The 23,916-nt window shown below is 48.7% G+C and overlaps 1 protein-coding gene across 1 annotated transcript in view; it reads left to right on the top strand.

The window, feature by feature from the left end:
• Nucleotides 1-23,916, top strand: part of SARDH (sarcosine dehydrogenase) — a 110,681-nt gene that overhangs the window by 12,822 nt on the left and 73,943 nt on the right. Inside the window, exons 7-10 of the mRNA XM_037879945.2 lie at nucleotides 944-1,048; nucleotides 2,588-2,717; nucleotides 12,865-12,951; nucleotides 13,214-13,304. Of these exons, the coding sequence (XP_037735873.1) occupies nucleotides 944-1,048; nucleotides 2,588-2,717; nucleotides 12,865-12,951; nucleotides 13,214-13,304 (413 nt within the window). The remainder of the gene's footprint in view (nucleotides 1-943; nucleotides 1,049-2,587; nucleotides 2,718-12,864; nucleotides 12,952-13,213; nucleotides 13,305-23,916) is intronic.

Raw genomic sequence — 23,916 nt, 5'->3', positions numbered from 1 at the left:
AGCAGGGCTCTGACTTCTCTGAGGCACAGGAGAACCACATTTTCCAGCCTGTGCAAAGCAGCAGCTTAGAAAGGGCCCAGCGCTGAAACTAATTGTCTGTGACCTACTACAGCCAGTTCTTTTCTTTTCACTGCTTGTTTGCAGAGTCAGTGGAGTCCTTTTAAAAACAAAGGCTTAGATGCTTTAAAACAAATCGCTCTTGCCTGCCCAGCCCTTGTGAGCCTCAATACAGCCCCAGCCACATTTGGATCCAAGCTTTCTTAGAGCTAGAAAGCGTCCTTGCTTTTGCTCAGGGACAGAGCTGGGCTGGACAGAGGATTCTTAACTGGCCTTCTTGGGCCTCTCATTGGTCACTGGTCACCCATTCTGAGCAGATTTTCCTTGGGCCTGGAGCATCGGGGTGCTGATGCCAGCAGCAGGGAGCAGAGGAAGCCGGATAAACCCCACACGGGACAATAGAATGGTGAGCAGGTGGGAGGGCTAGGAATAATGTGGGATTCCCGGGAGTGGGGAGCCAGAAGTGGGGCAGGTAGCGAACCACCAGGACTGGCTTCTTCCTTCCTCCACTAGCCCTGAGCTCCGAGGCCTGACCGCTGGCAAGTCTCGCAGTGGGACACACAGGGAGGAGCTAGGTGCACTGTGCCTCTTGGTGAGGAGGTGCTAGGGGATTTCCGTGCTGGGGGAAACGAAGAGGAGCTGCTAGTGATTCCAGCAGGCTTGGATTCTCCTGGATGGAGAATAAACAGCCTGGTAACCTGCACCCTTATGTTTATAATGACACTCCACAGTGGCCATCTAGCAAGGCAGCTGCGGGGAAGAAGATGGCCATTCAGCTTGGGGTGCACTGTTGGAACAAGGGCAGAAGCATCCCAGGTGACTGTGAGCCTGTGCGCTTTACCCCTCCTGCCCCGCTTTGATGATGTTCCTTTCTACCTCTGTTTAGAATATGCCGAACGTTCGCGATCACGACGCCTCGGTGTATCTCCGTCTCCAAGGCGATGCCCTGTCCGTGGGTGGATATGAATCAAATCCAATATTCTGGGAGGAGGTGAGCGGTGCTGAGAGATTTTCATAGGAAATAAAGCACGTTACCAGGAAAGCCGTTTTGACAAAGTCGGCGCTGAAATGAGCTCCTTAGCTCTCTTGCTTATGTGCCAGCGTGCATGAAATGAGGACCCTTTGCATTAAGACAGAGCTGGGTTCAGCAGGACTCGGAGGGAGAGGGGATTTGACAGCTTCTTCTATTTGGGTGGGAGAGGAAGGATGGTCTAGTGGTTACGGCACTAGCCTGGGACTTGGGAGATCACAGTTCAATTCCCTGCTTTGCCATAGGTCCTTGTCTCTGACCTTGGGCAAGCCACAAGAGGCATGTCTTCCATTCAGTTTATTAGCTTGGGCCCTTACTCAGGTGTTGCCTCTAAGACCTTTTCCATTCTTCTCAAAGTACAAAAATGCGACCATCTCCTCCTGCCCCCTCTGCCTTCTCTCCACAAAGCGGCATGTCTGAGAAGGAGACCGCCGAATTATTTGTTGTTTGTTTCACAATAGCAGCCAGAGGCCCCAGCTAAGAACGGGGCCCCGTTGCCCCATTCACCAATAGTATGGGATAGTGTCTGCTCAAAGAGTTCATGTGCCAAGTAGACCTGGCAAAGGTTGGGTGACAGAGAGTACTATTATGCTGGCTTTGCAGGGTGGGATTTGAGGCTCAAAGAGGTACAGTGACTTGCCCGAGGTCACATAGGAAGAGACAGAAATTGAACCTAGAGTTCCTGAGTCCTACCACCCTTTCTCCTCGATCAAATGGTGCCGAGTGAGTTCCTTACTGGCAGTAGTGATTGGAAATTGACTGCCCAGATATGACATAGTCCTGTAACATGAGTCTTCATTAGATTTTGCTCCCTCTCTGCAATGGGAGAAAGGCTTCCAAACGGACGAATGAAAATCTTTCCGGGATTAACGCTGAAGGTGATAGTAAATGACTGTGGCTTGTGATGAACTTTTTCTTCAACCTTCTTAGCCCTCTTCTGTCCTATATCCTGCGAATGGGGTGTTCCATTTTCACAGTAACTGGATGGGGAGTTTAATGTGTCAATTACTACAGTAGTTAATGGGCTTGTCTTTCAAGGAAAAATGAGATATTCTTTCATGTGTTTTACCCTAAGACAAAGTGGACAATGATCTTTAATAAGCCCATATGCAAAGTGATTCTAACTGATGGGTCCTATGTCTCATTCATAGCTTAGGTGGTTAAGGTACTAGCTAGGCATCACAGTTCCTCTCCTTGGCTGGACAGCTTAGCAGATAAGTTTCTATGAAACCAAAGTTTCCAAAGCAGCTTCTAATTTTGGGAGCCATAATCAATGTCAAAACTCCCGTTGACTTCAACAGGGCCAGGAGTTCACCCCTTGGGGCTGTTTTCCAGAAGCGCTGAGCCCCCTCCGTTCCTACTGATTTCATTGGGCAATGAAGATACTCAGCACCTTACAGGAAGCAGCTGCTAAGCGGCTGTCAGAATGGGGTGTTAGTTATAAAATAAACATCTTCTCTCACTTAACTTCTGTGTACCTCGGCTCCTGTTTCCCCTCAGGTATCTGAGAAATTTGCCTTTGGCCTCTTTGATCTGGACTGGGATGTGTTCATGCAGCATATTGAAGGTGCAATAAACAGAGTCCCGGTGCTGGAGAAAACCGGAATTAAATCCACTGTCTGTGGACCAGGTAATATTTTGACAGTGCATTCCACATGCCATCAATGCAGCTTTGTTCCTTGGTGAATCTGTGCTGATTATTTTTTTCTATGTATTCTCCTAGTTTGGAGCTAGCAATGATTATATTTATATGCAGGGTTAGTATGAATCAGTCTCTCTTGCTTTCTCCTTCCCACCCACGCAAGGAGACAAATTGGGAACGGATAAAATGTCTGTCTTCCTTGGTTTTTCCTTAAAGACACACACGTGCACACTCACAAAAGAGATGGAAAGAGGACCTGGTCCAGCCCCCATGGAAATCAGCAGAAAGGCTCCCATTGACTTCAGTAGGTTTTGGATCAGACCCTGTATATAAGCAGAAAGCCTGAAAACGTGCTGATCGCACAGAGATAGGGGTGGGAAATGGCTCTATAGATCACTGCTTGCCATGATCATCCAGTGCATTGATCAAATCTTTTTTTTCCCCAAAGCCAGTTCCCCTCTGTACTGCATGTTTTTACCAAGCGGTGGGGCTCTAGATTGCCAGGGCTGGAATGGACAGCTTTCCTTCAACATGCTCAAAGGCAGGCGAGAATTTGGCACATCCTGGGAGCTGCTTAGCTTCAAACAGCTTGTGGGAGTGCTAATTAGAGCTAATATCGACTTGGTTGACCTGCCTTGGCACTAAAAGCTGGAGCAAAGCTGAGCTGGCTCTGTCCTGGCATGATGGATAGTGTGCTTCTCGCACATGTCTGATGTGGAAAGCTCACAGATTGGCTTGTCATGATTTGGGGGATGTAAGTCTCAAGGTGGATGGGGCAATGGGACAGGGGAGCCCCAGAATTTCAATTTGGTCTTGTTCTGGCCATCCCCTCAGCATCTCTGTTAGAGGGCCCCTAGGATGTGACAGCTGTCCCACGCACTCCAGGCTTCCACTGAAGATTCTGTCCTGGCTGAGGCGGTTTTGTTACACTGTACACACAGCATCTCAGGCTGGTTGAATTTCTCAGAAGCCCTGTGACGGGCTGTGACAGGTATAGCATTTCTAAACGCCACACCAGTCCCATTGAGCCTCTGGAGATACAAATGCAGTAGAGTGGGGAAGTGCTAGGCACGACTTGTGAAGCAGAACTGGCAAATACACGTGAACACCAAAGGGACCTCTGCCTGGAGGCTCTTGTTTGCATCAGAATGTTCTTCGAAGGAAATAAGCCTGTTGGAATACAAAGGGAGAACGTCACAGGATTGGATGCAATGATATCCTATTCCTGAAGGTGGTGGCAGAAGCCTACTATAGGGAGGAAAATAGCCCACGAGTTTTGTTACACTTCAGTGGGTTTTTTTCCCTCATTCTCTGGGCAACACTGCTCAGTGGTTTTGGTGCTAAAAGTCTGCAGCCAATCGAATCCCAGAGAAAGTGGGTGTGGCCGTGCAGTAATGTCACCCATGTTTACCACTGACTTTGCTGCGGCTGGATTTGAACATTAAAGGCCAGATTTTCAGATACTGGCCTCTGTTTTTTGCAAGTGTGAAGTTATTTTGCTATGACCCTCAGCTATGATAACTTACTATAGAAGTCCAGGTCTTTGATTTGTGGGCACAAACTAGGAAAGAGGTCATCTAGGACACACACCCTGCTAGGTGGCTAGCTGCTTTGACTCCCTTTGCACATCACCTTGCATGACCTTTCCAGATTGCAGCTGTAAAAGAGGGACCTATTTATGCCTTCAAATCTAGGGGTGTGAGTAAGAGGGAGAGGCGAATTGGGGTGCTTTACCTGGAAGCAGGGTAACCACTGGCAGGGGGTATTGAGACATTTCAGTTCCAGCCCCATTAGAAGAATGGTCCCCAAGATGGAACGTTCCATGTGTTTCGGAGCAATGCCTGAGGTAGCGTACCACTGGTCTCAGACAGATCCAACCTCCCAGCTGTATTCGATCGGCGTCGGGGAACGCTTTGCCACACTGCGATTAAGGGATACCCTGATACAACACTAGCTGGTAATACAGATTCCCAATTGGGGGTCATCAGCAGAGAGGATAAAGGAAAAATCCCAGTTTCCTGGGACCTGGGATACAGGAGTAAAGGGATAAAAGAGACTCCAGAACCTCAGTAAGGAAAGTAAGAATGTGGGGGGGAAACTGCTCAACATTTAGGGTATGTTGACACGAAGAGCTAGGGTTGAGATTCCCTTGCCGTGTACACGTGCTCATGCTAACGCCCTTTGAGCTGGCGCAAGTGTGACGAGCCGTGTAGCCACCGTAACAGAGGCACAGCTGAGCTGTGCCGGCTACAAATCCTCCTCAAGCCAGTGGGTCTGTAGGTGGCACGGCTCAGCCGTACCTCCACCGCCGCTCCCCATGCTGCTGTGGCTACACTGCTATTTACACTCGCGCGATCTCAGTGAGAGCTACCACGAGCGTGTGCACACGAGCAGGGGAATCACCCCCCCGGGCTTGTAGTGTAGATACCGCCACGCACACACCTCTTTCCTTGCTGCTCGTTTCACGTCTCAACTCTGCACAGGGATAGTTTTTTACATGGGTGTGCCAGCAGGGGTCTTATAATGCTCTGGGGCCGAGAGAAAATGATCATCATGCTTAGGGCCAGATTTTTCAAAGGCACTTAACGATGCAGATGAGAAATCAATGGAGTTGGGCACCTAGGTGCTTTTGAAAATCCCTCTAGGCACCTATCTGCTTCTTTAGGTACCTAAATGCCTTTGGAAATCAGACCCTAAGTGCTTTTCATCTCTAGATCGCAAAGCAGTGTTGTTATCTCCATTTTTAGAGGTGAGGAAACTGAGGCACAGAGTTGCGGTGTCTTGCCAAGGGTCACACAGCAAGTCCATGGCAGAGTCAGAGCTCTCCCAACATTTGGCCCAAACTCCTTGCACTAGACTACAGCAGCCCCTGCAGATTGAGGGGTTTGGATTGAAGCTTTCTGCTATCTGAGCGTCGCTGTGTCCATGGGAATGGGCTGGCAATACTAAATACTCAGCAGGAACTGTGATGGCTGGAAATCAGACCCCTGGTATCTGCATTGCAGAAAATGGGTGTTGAGCTGTGCATGGGTCCAATAGCCAGGGTCCAAATGCATGTGCCTGGAAGTCCAAATAATGTATCTAGGCTGGTGACCAGACCAGGACCAACTTCCCAAAATTGGGGGTTTTAAACGAAGGCTTTAGAAAAGGCTTTGCACAACCAAGGTTTGGAGACTTGCACAGAGAGCACTTTCCCTGATCGCATCCTCCTCTTTGCCCAAAGATTCAGGCAGTGTGACTTTTCAGAAGACTTTGACAGTGTCCTAAGGGGATGACTTAATTCAACACAGCTGGGCCAGCCCATCTTGCCTGGTCATCCCTGCAGCATGCATCTGTGGTCTGTCTTCTAGTCAGCAAGAGAGCTAGCCATCTTCCTACAAAGCCCTGAATGGAGGCCTATATACCCCGTGCCCTACCCTTCTCCATATATCAGACTCTTAGGCAACCTTTCACCTCTGCTCTTGGTCCAGTTCATAGCAGATCTGCTCTCATCAGGACTCTGCTCTACCTTCGGAACATGACCATGAGGGTCTGCTCAGTTTCTTCAGAATTTGAGCTTTTATTTTTTGGGGGGGAAAAAAAGTTTAAAGCTCTGGCCGCTGCAAACCTTTTTAGGTGAAAGGATATGCAACCAGATGAAGCACTATCCTTCTTAGGGTGCAGACACCCTGAAACAATAGCTCGAAGGGGCAGTATAGCTATCTGATGTTCACTCTGAAACCTAGTGACAACATTTAAAAATGTCAACACTGATGGCTATTTTATTGCTGATCTTTTTTGTGGAAATATCCACATGGTATGCTTAGGCAGCATGACTGGATTCTTTAGACATTAGGGATGGAAAAGATCTACCAGATCTGTAAATCCAGCACCATTGGCAGTTCTAGGTCTGGCGCCTGCATGGCTTATATAAAAGGTTATTGAGTCTGAAATGAGATAAGGTGCAGTGCTATATGGGAGTCTGAGGAATAGCTTATGAGGTTCCATTTCAAGACTGCTCTGCATTAACTGGAGAAGCCTGCGCCATAAAGACCTGCTCTCATTTCACTGAAGTATTTAAAAGGAAAAACCCTCCAGCCCCACAGGGACGGAGCTGCACAGTTGCTCGAAGGGAAAGTAGGACACATCTCTTGCTCCTAACCAGATAAAACATGACATTTACAAGGTAGATGCCTTGGCCCTGGGAAGCGCAGCTTTGATTAAATCAGGGTGTAAGTGCAGCTCTCAGTCTCCACTGAGAAGCCAGGTCTCCTGCAGGAAGCCAACTTTTTTTATATACAATATTTGTAACGCAATAAATGTAATTTCTAAAGGCTCAACGATCCTTCCCCCGCGCCCCGTGCACTCTGGATTTAAACTTGCATGTATTCTGTCTGTGAAAGCCAAGTCACGGTGGGTTTGGAAAGCACAAACACATGGCAAAAGCATGTTGTTTGCACTGTGCAGTAAATCTTTTATAGAAGAAACGCTTGTCCCCTTTATAGTTTTGCAGCCCATTTTGCTTCCTGAGGGTGAGGGGGACAAATCCCCATTAATGGCAAAAATAGAGTTCAAGGCCATAACAAACCAGTTTGCAAAAGGTGACTTGGGTTTGACAGGGCGGGTCAGGAACTGGTTTCAGTGGGAGAGCACTGTCCAAATGTTCTTAGAACAGAGAGCACAAGCATAGTCCACTTAACCAGGCTACTGTGTCCCAGAAACTTTTTATCAACTACAAGGGTTGTCCTCCACATAGGAACAGATCCATGCCATCTAGGGCCTCATGCTTGTCATGCCGATCACTGTGGCTAGCTGGGACTTACTAGTAGCCGTGAGGATAGAATTCAGCTTTTCATGCTCCAGATTCACGGGACTTAACTCGCATTACGTTGGAGTTGTATGGGGCCCAGCACCTGGCCAGGAATTTTTCGATGAACCACTTTTTGCCAAAATTGTCAATTCATTGAAAACGAAACTGTTCACATAACAGGGTCGATTTCAATGACTGTCCCGACTTGAAAATTTTGGGGTAGAAAAGGGTTTTGAAATTGTTGAAACAGAGTTTCTTGACGCTTTTGAAATAGAAAGATTCAGTTTTTTCAGTCAAAATGATTGGTCGTTGATAAATTTAGACTAAAGGATGGTTTTCAAAAAAGAAAATTGAACTGAGTCATTTTGAAATGATTGAAACCATAGGTGCCGACTTCCCCTCTTTCCCGTGGGTGCTCGGCCCCCCACGCCCCTGGCCCCACCCCCACTCCACCCGTTCCATGACATGAATATCTCTGTCTGCAGCCATACCTCCTTTAGCTGTAGTCTCATCAGATCTCCCAGGCTAGGCACAGGTCAGTTCTTGGATCAGAGCTGCTTATTGAGAAGAAGTCAGCCTTGAACCAACACCCTCAACCGCTTGTTAGGAGGCAAAACAAAGAACCTGACCATATGGTCAATAAGATCCTGTAGTGCTTTTTAAAAAAGAACAGGTGTCATGGAGGCATGGCTACCTTCCAGTTTGGAGGGCCACTTTTTGCCTGCTATGTTTTACAGTTGGATGCAGTATTCCTAGGCTTTCCTAGTCTCGAACGGTTGAGTTATGTCGCCATGCAACGCTGAACGGATGACACGTCTTGCCCCAGAGATGGCTCGATTTCAGGGGTGATTTCAGAGGTGGAGATAGCAAATTCTGCTCGCAGGCTGGGGTTTGCATTGCCTATGGGAGCTGGGGCCCAAATGCCATTGCAGTTAAACAGGAGCTGCATGCCTAAGCCCTTTCAAACCCCCAGTTTTGGGATCCTTCCAGATGAAAGGCCCTGTCTGTATATGCTAAGATGCACATCAGACTGTGTGTTCTTTGAGGCACAGTGTTAGGGGGCTTATTCCTTCATCCACTTACTTCCCTGGTCCTTCTCGCATGAACAGAGAGCAACAATATCCGAAGTCCAAAGGTGCAAACAATTCGATGTTTGTTGGGGTGAACTTCCAGCAAGCATGATTCCAGTTTCCTTCCTTAGTGTCCCCCTTCCCAGCTCTGATACCACAGAGCCTTACACCTGTGTCCCTGTTCCCATTCCTGCCCTTAGCCAAACATGATTCCAATTTCCCCACCCCCGTTCCCTGTTCCCATTTCCCCCTTTAGCAAAACATGATTCCAATTTCCCCACCTCTATTCCCCCCCCGCCACACACACACACACAGTTCCTGGTTGACTGCGGACTATATAGTAAAACTTGAGTTCTGCTTAGCTGTACCTTAACCAATCATTTTACTGAAATTTAACTAACCAATCCTAACATATTGTAACATGATTATTTAACCAATTATATCCCACCACTTTAATTAGTTTACACCCAGCAAAATTAATTATACAGCAGACAGAAACAATCACAGAGCCAGACAGAGGTTATATACAGTGATGAGCTGCCAAAATCTTAACAACGGGTTCCCTCCTCACCCCACAAGGGGGTCGTTGGCCACCCCGCCCCCCAGAACACCTGCCCCATCCAACCCCCCCACGTTCCTTGATGCCCCCCTCCAGGACCCCTGCCCCATCCACCCTGTCCCCTGACTGCCCCTAGAACCAGACAGGAGGGTCTCGTGGGCCACCGTAGTGGGTGCCCACCCCACCCCTAAGAGCCAGAGGCACCTGCCGGGGGGTGAGGTGGGGAATCCCGGCGGTGCTTACCTGGGGCAGCTCCCAGGAAGCATCCGGCAGGTCCCTCTGGCTCCTAGGGACAGGGAAGCATAGCTGGGGGGAGCATGGGGAGCGGCCGCTCCCCCACTGATCACATCAAAAGTGGCTCCTTAGGCGCCGACTCCCTGGGGGCTCTGGGGCTGGAGCCCCCACGGGGAAAATTGGTGGGTGCAGAGCACCCACCAGCAGCTTCCCCCCCCCCCCCCGTGCCTGGCCCCAGCTCACCTCTGCTCCACCTCCGCCTCCTCCCCTGAACACACCACCCCACTCTGCTTCTCCGTGCCCCCCGCTTCCTGCAAATCAGCTGTTCAGCGGGAAGCCGGGGAGGACTGAGAAGCAGGCCGCGGCTTCCCGCTCAGGCCGAGGGTGGCGGAGGTGAGCTGGGGTGGGGAGCAGTTCCCCTGCACCCCCCCACCCCGGGGTTACCTGCTGCAGTGCGGGTGGCCCTCCTTGCGCCCCCTCCGCCCCAGCTCACCTCCTCCTCCCTGGGTCTGAGTGCGAAGCCGCCACCTGCTTCTCTGCCTGCCCCGGCTTCCCGCGCGAACAGCTGATTCGTGGGAAGCTGGGGGGCGGGGCGGAGAAGCAGAGCGCGGCAGCGCGTTCAGGGGAGGAGGCGGAGCGGAGGTGAGCTGGGGCCGGGGTTGGGGCGGGGAGCTGCCGGTGGGTGCTCTGCACGCACCAAATTTTCCCCTTGGGTGCGCCAGGGCTGGAGCATCCATGCAGTCGGCGCCTAAGGCGCCACTTTTGGCCTGTTAAATTTAGAAGCCCTTTTAGAACCGGTTCTCCCTCACGGAACAACCGGTTCTAAAAGGGCTTCTAAATTTAACAACCGGTTCTAGCGAACCGGCTCCAGCTCACCACTGTTTATACAGACAAACAATAGCAAAGTGGGAACTATAATGACTAAACAATACAGAAGTGAGGATTTCACATCCCAGCTATTGATAAGTGAGTTCTTGCCAGACAGGATGCTATCAAACTAAGTTTCCTTTTACATCTTCTAGGCACTTCCCTTTCTCTGGAGGTGATAGGACAGAGTTGTATTCCTAACAGCCCAATAGCACCTTATTTCACTGTGACTAGTTTGGGATGTGAAGAGGTGACCGTTCGCTTCCCAGCTTATGGCTGCCTCGGCTGCTTAGCCAAAGCACAGGGCCTCAGACTGTCACAGTAAGAGAAGGCCCTTACACTGGCAGACAGTGATTTTGATTCTTTCTTTTATACCTCTATAACTAGCTAAGTGATAAGAATACACCTAAATTCTTAGAGTATAGGCCTTTACAGACAGGCCTGAATATCTGTATCCTAACACACAGGCTGTCTCTATGTGGGTTTGTTCAGGGACTCTAGGCACCGACACAATAATAAGAAGAATACCATATTATTTATTATTATTTATGTATCTGTACTGTGGTCCAGACCACGACCCCCTTGTGCTAGGTGCTGTACAAACACAGAACAAAGAGATGGTCCCTGCCCCAAAGAGCTTATTCATTGGTTCTTCCCAAATCCCTTCTCCTTTCTCTTGAGTGAGAGAGAGAAGAACTTAAACTAGCTGGAAATTGTTTGGTGGACAAAAAGATGCCCAAGGGATCTTAAACCAGGATCGGACGCCCCAATGGAAGGACACATTGAGTCAGAAAACTGTCAGACAGAGGTTTAAAAAAACCTGTGGAGTTTTTTTCCTCCACTCAGCATAGGGTTCTTTTTTTTTTTTTTTTTTTTTTGGAGTACTGATTGACAGCCCTATCTGAAGTGGGAATTGGCAGAATGAGACATCATTAACACAGGAGCCCGGGGCATCTGTTCAGCTAAAATCCATTAGGTTAATAAAGAAGTATTTATCTGAAATTCATGAAGCATACCAGCAGCAACAGATTAGGATAAAAAGAAAATAACAATAACATTAACCTGGCCCGGCCCTCGGAAAGATGACTAATGGAGCAACACAGATCTCTTGCATTGGATGCGATTCAGCCAGAGAACGACGACTGTTTAAAATAATAATTTAGGAGGAATTAATAATTCCTGGCACATTTGCCAATTTAGTTAAAGGAGTCATCTCACTTCACAAAGGGCCCTTTTATGTTTAAAGATTCCTGTTCAGGGTCTTCCCTGCCTTTGCAGCTGATGGCCTTGCTTTCGAAAGCCCCGTGCCAGGAACATGCTGTGAAAGAGGAATTGTTCAGGAAACCACCAAAGGGGGGCCGGGGTGGGGTGACCAGACAAATGTGAAAAATTGGGATGGGGATGGGGGGTAATAGGAGCCTATATAAGAAAAAGACCCAAAAATTGGGACTGTCCCTGTAAAATCGGGACATCTGGTCACCCTAGGTGGGGGGATTAACCAGAATCAATGGGATACGGTGAAGAAAGGGAACAATGAAGTCTAACTATCAGGGAAACTCTGCAGAGGCTGAGCCCATTGGGGTCTCCCATTGAGGCAATGCAACTTCCATCACTTGGGATATGAACTAGGCGGACAAGGTACTGGGAAAATATCCAGGAGGGAAGAGTCCTCCATCGGCAGTGGCATGGATTGAGCCTGTGGTCTAATCTAACCCGTAGGCCAATGATCAAAATGGTCTTCTCCATCTCTGCCTTCTGCGATCGCCTCTGCACTCACCCCTGCCAGCTCTTTGGAGAAGCATGCCAGGGTTCTGCTGAATGTTCTGGTGAAAAGGTGAACTGGAAGGTTTTCTGGGCAAAGCCAGGGGCTTAGCACCTTCCCCAAAGACCAAATGCATTAGATAACCTTTGAGTAAGGAAATCTCTCACCAAACTCTAGCATGGCTCAGGGGGAGGTTTGGCTTTAGCTCGGGGCAGGCCTTTCACTGAAAGAAAGGGTCTGTTGTTTCCTGACCTGATTTTCCCCCTTTTGCCCCCAGACAAACACTGAAATAGGCTGTAACATTAGCTTCTTGTTGCCGCGCCAGCTAGAGTTATTTTGGTTGCATCAAAATGTATCTGGGTTCTCCAAGGGTGGGGGAGGAACATTCTGGAAGAGACCCGGTCTCTCCTGGTACCGATCAATCTCTGTCTGTTTCCACCAATCACTATCATGCCTCGTCTCTGTTCACAGGGCCCGATCCAAAGCCAATCACAGACAATGGGAATCTTTCCACTGACCTTACTGGACTTTGGATCAGGCCCTTATGGCATGTGCTCATTACCATGGTAACGGAGCGCTATTCGGCTTTGATCCCTGCTCATTCATGCCCCTGTTCAAGGGGACAGCAGCGATTTCTTCTACATCCCGAGGTGTCAGAGAAAGAGGGATCCTTGAGGTGATATTTTCAAGTTCACGCCATGTTGGTCTAACTTTGTTCTCACGGACTCCAGCGGGAGCAGAGAACACTTGAAAGCCCCACTCTGGAGCCGCGTGACCGATCTCTGAAACGCGTGGGGAACTCGTGGCTGGTAAGGGCTGTATTGATGGGTTGTGTCATCTTTTCTGCATTCTAGAATCGTTTACTGCTGACCATAAGCCCCTCATGGGGGAAGCGCCAGAAGTCCGAGGCTTTTTCCTTGGCTGTGGCTTCAATAGTGCGGGTAAGACAAGACCAAAGGAAAAAGGTCAAAGTTCCTTTCTTTTAGCCAGAGCAAAACCCCATCAGCTTCATGGAGGGGGAAGACTGGGCTCAGGAGAGGGTTATCCCGGCTGGAGATGTAAGGGGCTCCCCATCTTGCATTCATGCCACAAACACTTCCTGGGTCAAGCAGTGGGCGTTTTGAATGCACATCAGGCTCAAAACAACCAAAACTGATTTCCGGACTCCGCTTACAGTCCTCTCCTCCTTTTCTTTTTGCTCAGGGATGATGCTCGGAGGTGGCTGTGGGAAGGAATTGGCCCACTGGATAATTCACGGGCGTCCCGAAAAGGATATGTACGGCTATGATATCAGGCTAGTATCTACCCTAACCCCGAATGTTTCCCCCCTGTTCTGGCTAGATATCACGGGTCAGTTCTAAAGGAGACTGCATGTGTAGGAGGAGCATTTTGTTCTGCTTTGCTTCTTGGCAGGAGCTGGGAGTGCTGAGGTGGCTGCACATCCAGCCCCATTGAGCTGGGGCGGAAACATTGCACATTGTTCACATTATTATTTATCTTACAATAGCACTCAACCAAAAGCAAGGCTCTGTTGTGGTAGGCACTGAATGTGCACATCAAGAGAAGGGGTGCCTGCACCACCGAGCTCTCCATCGATCTCAGAGGGGAACCAGAGGTTAAAGGGATCTTAAGTGATTTGCCCAACATCGCACACAGCCGGTGGGGCAGAGCAGGGAATTGAGCCCTTATCTTCTGAATCCAACTCGAGGGCTTTAACCACAATGCCATCCTTGAGCCGTAGCACTGAAGTACTTAGGTGAGTGGTGGTCATTATTAGAGAGGGATCCAAAGTCGAAAAGCTCAGATCCAGATACCCATTCATAGTAGGGGTGTTTGAAATAGTATGGGCAGTCCCCAGACATTCAAAAATTATGATATTTTTTTAAACGATCCTGATTTTTAGGGTTTTTTTCCTTTGTCCCTTGGTTTGCGATCCTCGAGGGTGCACTGGAGTCATGTCTTCGAGTTTTGCTCCGCAAACATGAGTGAACCAGAAAGTGTTCTAAATAAAAAGACAGCTCCGATTCTCATGTGTTTCTGTGGCTGCTGCAACTGGGGTTTTCATGACGACGCCCTTTGTCATGAGACTCTCAAAACAATCACAAGCCTTGGCAACACTGAAATCCCACCCCTAACTGGATCGAGTTTTTGCAAATAACCCCATTCATATCTTTTTAATGGACCAAACCAAAGCCCCCATCCCAAACACCACCTAATCTGGGGGTGTTTGGAACCCCTGTTCTGAAGGTGGTGGCCTGAGCCCATGTCTAACCAAGCGGGAGTGTTACACCTGTGACCAGGTGCCCTTAGGGAGTGTGATCCTCTCACACCCAAGAGGCAATGTGCTGTGTGCTGCTCTGCCTCCAGAGAGATAGAAACTCTTACCTCATGCCCAGCCTTGGGGCGAGGGGAGGGATTTAACTGCAAGGGAGGATGGGCTGTCAGGGATTTGCTGATCTTTCTGTTGTGTCAGTAATTGCTGAAAGTGCTGCATTCCCTCTGGCCAAAGGTTTCTAATGGGGTGTGGGGGGATTGGACTCCTTTTCAGTTACTCAAAGCAAAGAAGAGTTTCTGGAAAGATAAAGCCTGCACAAGGTGATTTCCTCAGTCTGGCTTCAAGTCAGTTTCTTCCCAGCTCCCTCCCATCCCCTCTATGCGTATTCAGGTGGAAAGCAACATGGCAGGTCAGGCAGAGACCTTCCCTACCAGAGCTATAAATAGAGAGATGGGGCTGGGGGGGGAGGGTCTGAGGACTCAGCAGGGCTGGTACTTGCTTGTGAACCAGAAGCTGTGGATTGAATTCCCCTGGCTGCATCAGCTGATGGATCTGGGCTCTGGGCTCTTACTAATACGTAAGCGGTCTGCCTTGGAGAAGGTGGGGAGGAATGTAGCGCTCTCAGGAGCCAGAAGGTCTCTTTAACATGCTCAAGCCCCACATACGCATGTCGCATCACGAGACAGCATAACTGATGGGCTGGGCCGTTCAGGTAATTAGATGCCTGACTGGCATCAAGTGCACCTGGAAAATTGCAGGGGCAAAGTAAGAGACATGATCGAAGCCCTTTTCAAACGCTGGTCCTATTGCATTCGATTGAGGTGTAATGGAAATGGAGGCTATGCCTCTGGGTGAATGAATGGGAGCTGCTTTCCTAGATGTTGCTGGGTGCCCAAGCTGGGCCAGTTATTACGAGGTAGTTTTGCTTACGCAGGCTTGTAGTCAAAACTGGGTGTCTGCAGGCTGACAATTCTCATTTCCCTGTGTGCACAGGGCCAGTCTCTCGGCAGCTGCCCCGTCTCTCTGAAGAGCTGGAATTAATTACACTGGAGCGCTTTAATGAATTTACATGTTGGGTTTATCTCGTTTCCTCCATTGCGTTTTCGTGCAAACAGCTTCCATCAGACACCAGGAGATTGCAATGATGAGAGAAGACAGGGTAATTATATCTGGGTGGTGTTGTTGTTCAATCAGCGCAGTGCCTAATCCTCTTAGTTAATAATTGGGGTGACAATTTCAATTGGCGAAAGATTATCTTCCCCCCGCAGCAGGACATGGGCCATGAGGTTTTGAATGCGCAGATGCAGGCTCTGTAATTGGTTTTTCGTTTTCAATTATACTTTATTGGGTTTGTTGTTTTAGAGGCATGATAAGAAAAAAAAAGCTGTCAGACGTGAGCTTTAAAAGTCACATCGCAACAAAAGGCAGATCCCACACAGACCCACTGGGCCAGGCTAGTACCGTGGAAAGGAACAGTTCACCTTACTGTCAGCAGGGGACAGCAGAAAAATACAGTGTATGGCCTTCCTGCTCCTAGCCCTGCAGCTGGTGCCTCTTTAGGAAGTATGCTGCTCACAGATCATGGAGATCATTATGCTGGGAAAGAACCTGCTGAGGGGGCTCGGCACTTACGAAAAGCCATGTGGAGTTTGTAATCCAAACCTGAGCTTTGCTGTTTTGTCTCATCTCCGTAAACTGCAGCTGAGATTCTCAAATTTAATGAAGGGATTTGGGTTGTCCAGGCAGCTATGACAGTCTCCCCCTCCATGTCTGATAATGGTCACGCAATCTTAGCACACACACAGCATCGAGTACAGAAGCTTTCAGCTTGACAGATCCGAAAGCCCTTTAAAAACATGTCTATCAAAATTTGTGACTTTGTGTAACTCCATTGGCTTTGATGGAGTTACACCAAGGGTGAATTTGCCTCACATACATAGGCACATGTGGATCTGTCACTTCACCCACCACTGACAGACAGCCACCTCTGGCTGGAATGTGGCAGCTGCTGAACATTTCACAACACGTGAAGAATACCAGAACCAGCTGAAACTGCCAGGGGAGCAGAGCATAATTTTCCAAATAGGGATCTGGGCAGGGCAAAGGCTTAGTATGGATCTTCTTATAGCTCCTATGTGTGATGGATTTTCTAGCCCCCAGGTTGGTTTGTGTCTCTGCCAGATGGCAAGTTAGACCCCAGCCCGTTTATTAGTTTGTGGTTCCTGGAGTTATGAACCCAGTGTTCAACCTTGCTGGGTTTTTTATTATTATTTTTTTAAACTCCTCTTTAAATAGCTCTCTTTTCCACATATTTAAATATTTATTCTTTCGAATGCTCACTTGTAAATATTTCATCTGCTGGCAGTTGCTTCTCTTGCTTCTGTCAAATGTTCACTGCCTTACTACATGGGCTGAGGCTCCAGGAAGATGGCTGGTGGGTGAGCCATGATACGTGAAGTGGTGCATGCTGATATACCAGACAACTGTGGCTTTTGAGGCCCCAATCCCAGTTCTCCAAGCAAGACCAAGTCCCAGAGAGCTGACCTGCCTCATGCCCATGATTATTATCCGAAAGGCTCTTTGCCAGTGGGTTTCCTTTCCAGTCTACGGGTCTGCATGGCCCCTGGGGCTCCCATGCCTAAGTGTCTGTGCTGAGTCTAACCGCTGATTAATGCAGGTGATAAGTGGAGGGTAGTGATGAGTATGAGCTACAAAACCAGACCTGAACTTCCCCAAATACAAAGATGTTTAGTCCATTACACAGCAGGACAAGAGGCCAGATGCAAAGTATTTGATCCAGATCCCAGCTGTCCTAAAATCCAGGGGAATTCAGCTCCGGGGTGTTCCCCAGCAGTAATCATAGGACTGGAAGGGACATCGAGAGGTCATCTAGTCCAGTCCCCTGCACTCATGGCAGGACTGAGTATTATCTAGGCCATCCCTGACAGGTGTTTGTCTAACGTGCTCTTAAAAGTCTCCAGTGATGGGGATTCCACTACCTCCCTAAGCAATTTATGCCAGTGCTTAACCACTCTGACAGTTAGGAAGCTTATCCTAATGTCCAACCTAAACTGCTAAACTTGCTGCAATTTAATCCCATTGCTTCTTGTCCTGTCCTCAGAGGTTAAGAAGAACAATTTCTTCTCCCTCCTCCTTGTAACAACCTTTTATGGGCTTGAAAACTGTTCTCATGTCCCCTCTCAGTCTTCTCTTCTCCAGACTAAACAAACATCATTTTTTCAATCTTCTCTCATAGGTCGTGTTTTCTAGACCTTTCATCATTTTTGTTGCTCTTCTCTGGATTCTCTCCAATTTGTCCACATCCTTCCTGAAATGTGGCGCCCAGAACTGGACACAATACTCCAGCTGAGGCCTAATCAGCGCTAAGTAGAGCGGAAGAATTTTAACTCTCAAAAGTCACATGAAAGGGCTGTACATGTTAGCAATCTCCTTCCCCACCCCTCTCGCCATACCAGAGGACTTGTAGCAGGATGACAATCTCTGCAAACCCCGGCATTAACCTCAGCTGAGTGTTGGGGAGATACGGATCCCCCATTAGTCTGTTAAAAAGTTGTATTAGTGGCAAGATGGGGGGTGGGGGGAAAGAGAAGTTCAAACCTCTTCTTTAAAAAGACCCCAAAGCCTTTTTTCTGTTGATGTTGTGGTCTGATCAGCTGTTTTCTGAGCGCCCCCCATCTCCTGTCCATGGAGAAAATGGGGGTGGGGGTGGGGGAGGGGAGCTGAAAGTATTGTTTGAAAAGGCCCTATAAATGATATTCTGTCTTGCCTGTTGCCTGATGTCTGGCTCCCCCTTCTCCAGACCTGAGGGCTTTAGGCTGGATGGGAGCCACTGCAATTTTGCATGACACGCTCCCCTGCTTGCCAAAGTCAATGGATGGGAAAGGTGCCATCGGTAAGAGAGGAGGAGGTTATTGTCGGTGAATTATAGGTCTCTGTTAATAATAATAACAATAATTAATAATAAATTAATGATATGAGCATGTGCTGAAGTAGCACATTCCTTCAAGGAGCTTTTCTGTTTGACAGATGAAAATTATGTCCAACAAATTTTAGATGCTTTGGGTTTTATGTCTATTTCAGTCTGGAGGGAACTGGATGAAAAATGTAAAGAATATTCATGGCTCTTTCCTTTTTCAGGCAGTGTTGCACCAGAGAGGGGCACTTGCAGGCCAGCTTGACTTGCTGAAGGCTGAGCAGAATTTAGCCTGAAATATCCTGCCCCCATGAGACCATATGCTGCCCCCAGTGACACTGGTATACATCTGTTTAAATCAAGGCTGCAGAATTTGGTCCATGCAGCATAAAAAGCATCCAGCCCAGAAGTGAGATCAGGGAACAGTACAGCTTGGTCGCATATGGTGTGAGTCGGTTCTGCTGTGGTCCATTGTCTCACATACTCTATTTCTTACATTTGCTTGGATAAAGAACAGATGAGAATTCTTAGGCTCCATCTCACCTTTTAATCTGCAGAGACCTTCAAGGGAGGCAAAGACGCAAAGAACCAAATTCAGGATCTCGGTTTCTCCAGTAGAGATCCACAGCTAATCTAATGAACGCAGTGTTGCTATGGGAAGCAGTGTGTCCTAGTAGATGGTGCACTGGATTGGGACTTAGGAGACCTGGGTCCTATTCCCAGCTCTGTCACTGCCCTGCTGAGTGAATTCAGGCCAAATCATGTCCCCTCTCTGTGCCTCAGTTTCTCCTCTGGACAAATTAAGATACTGATATTTACCATTTTTTGTAGAGTGCTTTTGAGACCTCTGGATCCAAAGCACGGTATATTAAACGCTGCTATGGATTTAGACCAGTGTAATGGAGTTAAATATGGCTATAAAAAAAAGATTGAAACAAACCATACTTAACCTATTGCATGAGTAGGGTCAGAACCTATGACCTTCAGTGTCTGAGCACAGACTTCAGCTAAAGCAGGAATTCCTTTAGCTGACAGGACTAGGAGGAGCTGAGCCCTTAAAAGACCAGCTATTAGAGGCACACACCACACATTTTACAAGCGCGTCACTGAAGCATCAAGGCCTCTCGGACACGGATGCGTTAGTCAGAGCGCATTACGCCCCGGTTTCTCTGAGCGCTGATGCGCGTTCACTTATCCTGCATGGTTCCGGCTGCGCGATGTGGTGGAGGTGGGTCTTCCTTGTAATCAGGGAGAGCGAGAAAGTGTCTTCCAGGGTTAGTTGTATTTTCCCCCTCTCTGCTCCTGCTTCATGTCACTAGTTCCAGGCATCCTCCCTCAGAAACGACAGCCCATTCTTGATGCTGGTTTGAGGCTGATACCCGGCTTGCGGTGCTCTGGGCGGGCACTGCCTTCGGCCTTTGATGGCGTCTGACAGTTGATGATAATGAGGGCGAAATGGAAGGAAAGACAGCGGAACTGTGTCAGGGAATGGCTTGGAAGTGTTCAGATTGGCCCAGTCTCTTGAAGGAGGTAGCTTGGCTCTGAGCTGAGGTGATACCCGAATAGTGCATTGTGGCAGCTGCAGGGACAGGCGTGCGTGGTGAATACATTTGTACCCAGGTTGGGGGGGGGGAGACTGAATTTATTACTGCCAGGCATCCAGTCCAGTCACTCTGCACCTGTGCAAAGGGAGTGTGAAATGTTGCCACTCTGGGGGTGGTGGCACCTTGTGCTCCTTTGGCCCTGGTGCAAATGGCAGCACAACATGCAGGGTGGTGAAGAGTCAGGCCCACCCTGTGCAGGGGTGGATGACCACACAAGGTGCAAAGAGGAGGCTGATGAAGCTCAGGAGGTTTTCAGACCTGAGTCGAATCCTCAGCTGATGTAAATGGGCCTTGAATCGAGTGGCGCTACCTTGGTTTACACCAGTTCAGGATGTGGGCCAGCCTGCTCTGAAGGGCACAGAGAGAATCCAGTGCCGTAAGCACTGGCCTCGCAGCTTTTCGACGATTTTCTTTAAACAAGAGCCCCCAAGTTTGTGGGTTTCCCATTTTTCTTTACAGCAGTGATATTTCAGTGGCCAGCCCATGTGCGAAGGAGTTGTTCAGATTGCTAGAGAGAGTATATATCCCCCCAAATCAGAGCATGCAGTCAAGTCCTGCTGGTGAGTAGGTACAATCACATCAAGTTTCCCAGATTATCTTCGGATCAGGGTCCTGTTCATACTTGACCCTTCCGTCTGGAATGAAGAGTTACATCAGAAATCAGAACCAGTGCTTGGGTGCATCACATGGGATATGTAATCAAATAAGGCTGCTGCTGTTGGGTTGGGTAGTTTTTTTTAAAGAGGGGGTATTACCCCCTTTTAATAATCTGAATGTCTTTAATTGCCTAGTGACACTGACATGGCAAGAAGTCTGAGCCTCATTGATGAGCCTCTTTCAGATTTACACCCACGTGGGCTGTCTGCTCAGGACTCGTTAGCCTGCTGAGAAATGCGAGGACACAGCTGAGGTGTCTCTTTTAGAGTCCATCTCTCTTTTTTGGGGGAAGGTTCTTTTGCATTTCCAGAGCAAATGCCATTTCCCCAGGGTAAAATGGCTTCACGGTGCAGCATACAGGAGGGAGAAGGAAAATGCTGGAGCTCTCTTTCCAAAATCACCCCATTCCACTGGATAAACTGGGCCTTCTTAGTTCATGCTAGGAGCCAGGCTCTTCAGCCCAGTTCTACAAAAGTATTTAGGCTCCTAACTCCGATTGAAATCAAAGGGAGTTAGGTGCCTAAACACCTTTGAGGATCTGGGCCCTCATCCTGTGCAAATCCCATGAGGAAAGGCCAGTGTGGAAGTATCCTCTGTAAGAGTCAGATCGCGCCCACTGCTACTCCAGTCTGCCCCTTCGTGCACCAAGGAAGAGTCTTTCTGCTTGTGCCCCCACTCCCGTTCATTTGTGTGTGCCCTAGCCCGCAATGGAGCACCCAATGTGGTTAGTTATTCTCCAGGCTGATAATTAGAAAGCGGGGTGGATCCGAACACCCTGAAGCAGTAGGGAGGTTTGAAATCTGAACTTGGACCAGCATTTTTCAAAATGACTCTTTATATAAAGGACTCAGGTGCAAACCTCCCTCCCCCCAAAACCACTCCCCCATGCTTGTGGGAGTTCAGGGCCTGGGCTTCACTTTTGCAGCTTGAGATGATCTCTGATGATAACACGAGATGTGAATTTTCAGGATTCTGACACCCCCTTAGCTCCTGAGCAGCAATAACTAAAAACCAAACGTTACACCAAGGAAAAGCAATGGGGTTGTGGGGGAAAAAAACCCCAAACATTTCCCAGGGTTTGGAACTGGAGCCCAGACCCTTGAACTGTTCAGGGGCTGGGAGCTGTGCTTTAAAGATCTGATACTGACAATCGAGGCCCCAAATCAGGACAGCACATTCGCATGTGCTTTAGTCCCACTGAAATCAAGGCGATTGGATTCCTTTCCTGCACTGGGGCCTTTATGAGCTCAGAAAGCCGGGCAGAGATCTCTTTGCCCTTTGCATTCCACTCCCCAAACACCGGATGGCTTTCTTTTGCTTTTCCTACATTGCTTGTTCTCCTTTAGGATCTTTTGTGTGTGTTGGGGGTGGGGAGGTTAAGTATTATTTTTAAGATCACAATACATTTGGATTAGTCCATTCACTTTATTGCTGCCTCAGTTCCCCTCCCCTGCCCTATCAGCACCCATTGGGATATCCTGCCCCTGATTTAGTTAGAGATTGGTCCTGCTTTGAGCAGGGGGTTGGACTAGATGACCTCCTGAGGTCCCTTCCAACCCTGATATTCTATGATTCTTCCGCACTCATCTGGCTGAGAAGGCGCTCACGGTCTCACAGGTAGCCGCTCTTATCAGAAGAGTTTCTGAAAAAAACTTGCTTCTGCTGCTGGGCCCGGCAGAGTTCAGCATCGACGCTGCTCCAGTCATGGAAGCTAGGAAACTAGGTGGGGTCTCCTGCTAACCAATAAATATGCCATTGAACCACATGCACCTACAGTGGCTGCCAGCTCAGAACACCACGCGTGACAGTCTGGTTCATGAACCTTCTTGCCACGTGGACCAAGGTGCCCACACAGATCAGGGTTCCTCAAAGGAACTGCTGCTAGATGATCAGAATTATCAAAGCCAAGCCCCAGGGCTGACTGGCTGTTTCAACTCAAGATAGATAGCTGTGTGCAAAGCAGAGGCTTCATGGCTTTATCTTTCCCTGGGAAGCAGTGTTATCTGGGGGGCCATAGCAAAGGTTTGTGAATTAGGAGGCCTGAATTCTATTCCTAGCTTTGCAGCTAACTCACTACGTGACTTTGGGCATGTTGGTTAACCTCCATGCCTATCTCCCCATGCTTAGCCATCTTTGCACAGCACTACCTAAGTGCAAAGTGTTCTCGTCGCTCCTATTTGTCTGTCTGGCATGAAACGCCTGCATGAGGAGAACACAGAAGTTAGGTTTTCCCCTCCATCCTGCATGGGAAAGGCCCTTTTGATGCAGAAATTACTAGGCAAGAGTCTCTGGCCTGTGTTATGCAGGGTGTCAGTGGAGAAGATTGTAATGGTCCCTTCTAGCCTTAAAGTCAGTGAATCTATGTCCTGGATTTACACAGGGAGGGAGAGAGTTAGTTTAAATTTTCTTGTCAGGGTCAGAATGAGGTGTCAGCGTTGCTTTCTATTGGCCCTATGCCTCCTCCATTGTGTGCCCCAACCTAATTCAAGAGCACACTCATCCCTTTTCCTAGCATAAGAACGGCCATCCTGGGTCAGATCAGTGGTCCGACTACCCAAGTAGCCTGGCTTCTGACAGTGGCCAATGCCAAATGCTTCAAAGGGAATGAATGGAACAGGGCAATCATCAAGTGATTCATCCCCTTTCGCCCAGTCCCAACATCTGACGGTCAGAGGCACTCTTCCTCCATCGTCTTCCCAGGGTCTGGACACCAGCAGGGCTCCTTGTGTGCAAAGAATAGCATCTATAACTTGGTGCTTAGCATGTTTCCTGCTAAGAGGCTTGATTAAACCACAACAGCTGCCTCCACATCTGGATTTGGGTAGATTTTTTGTTTTCTTGTTGCGGGAGAAGAACAGACAGCCCACCGCGTGGGTAGAGAGTGAAAGAAGATGGCTCCTTCATGCTGTGCAGATGGACCAGGCTGGGTTATAGGCTCAGGGGTAGCTGCCCCATGGCCCCAGGTGAGCATCTGATCCCACAGTTCTTTGGGGGATGTTCAAGGCATGGGGATGTTTTCCTTTCTGCAGTGCAGTCACCCCATAAAGGGACAGGAACAGCTTAAAAAAAATCCCTTCCTGCTCTTAACCTTTCGGCCTTCCTTGCCCCAAACAAGGCTCCCTCACTGTCTCCTTCCCGCTTCTCGGTCCCTTCTGACAATGCTGAGTGAGAGGAAAGGGCTTGGTTAGGTAGAGAGCCCAGGGGGCCAAGTGCCTGGCGACCTGTGACCAGAAGTAGGGGATTAGTGCCCTAGGCCCTCGCCTCAGGAGACTTGAGATAACTAGTCCGAGCTCATCATGAGAAAACGGGTTGTTTGGCCTCTCTCTAGCACTTCCTATATGATTCTACAGCCCCTCCCGCTCCCCCCTTCCTCCCAGAAACACACAGTCAGGCATACTTGTAATCAGTTGGCAGCTCTGTAGAAAGGGCTTCAGGA

The sequence above is a fragment of the Chelonia mydas genome, chromosome 16, assembly GCF_015237465.2.
Source record: "Chelonia mydas isolate rCheMyd1 chromosome 16, rCheMyd1.pri.v2, whole genome shotgun sequence".
NCBI lineage: Eukaryota > Metazoa > Chordata > Testudines > Cheloniidae > Chelonia > Chelonia mydas.
The sequence above is the reverse complement of the archived record's forward strand: the minus strand, read 5'-3'. Positions and strand labels throughout refer to the sequence as shown.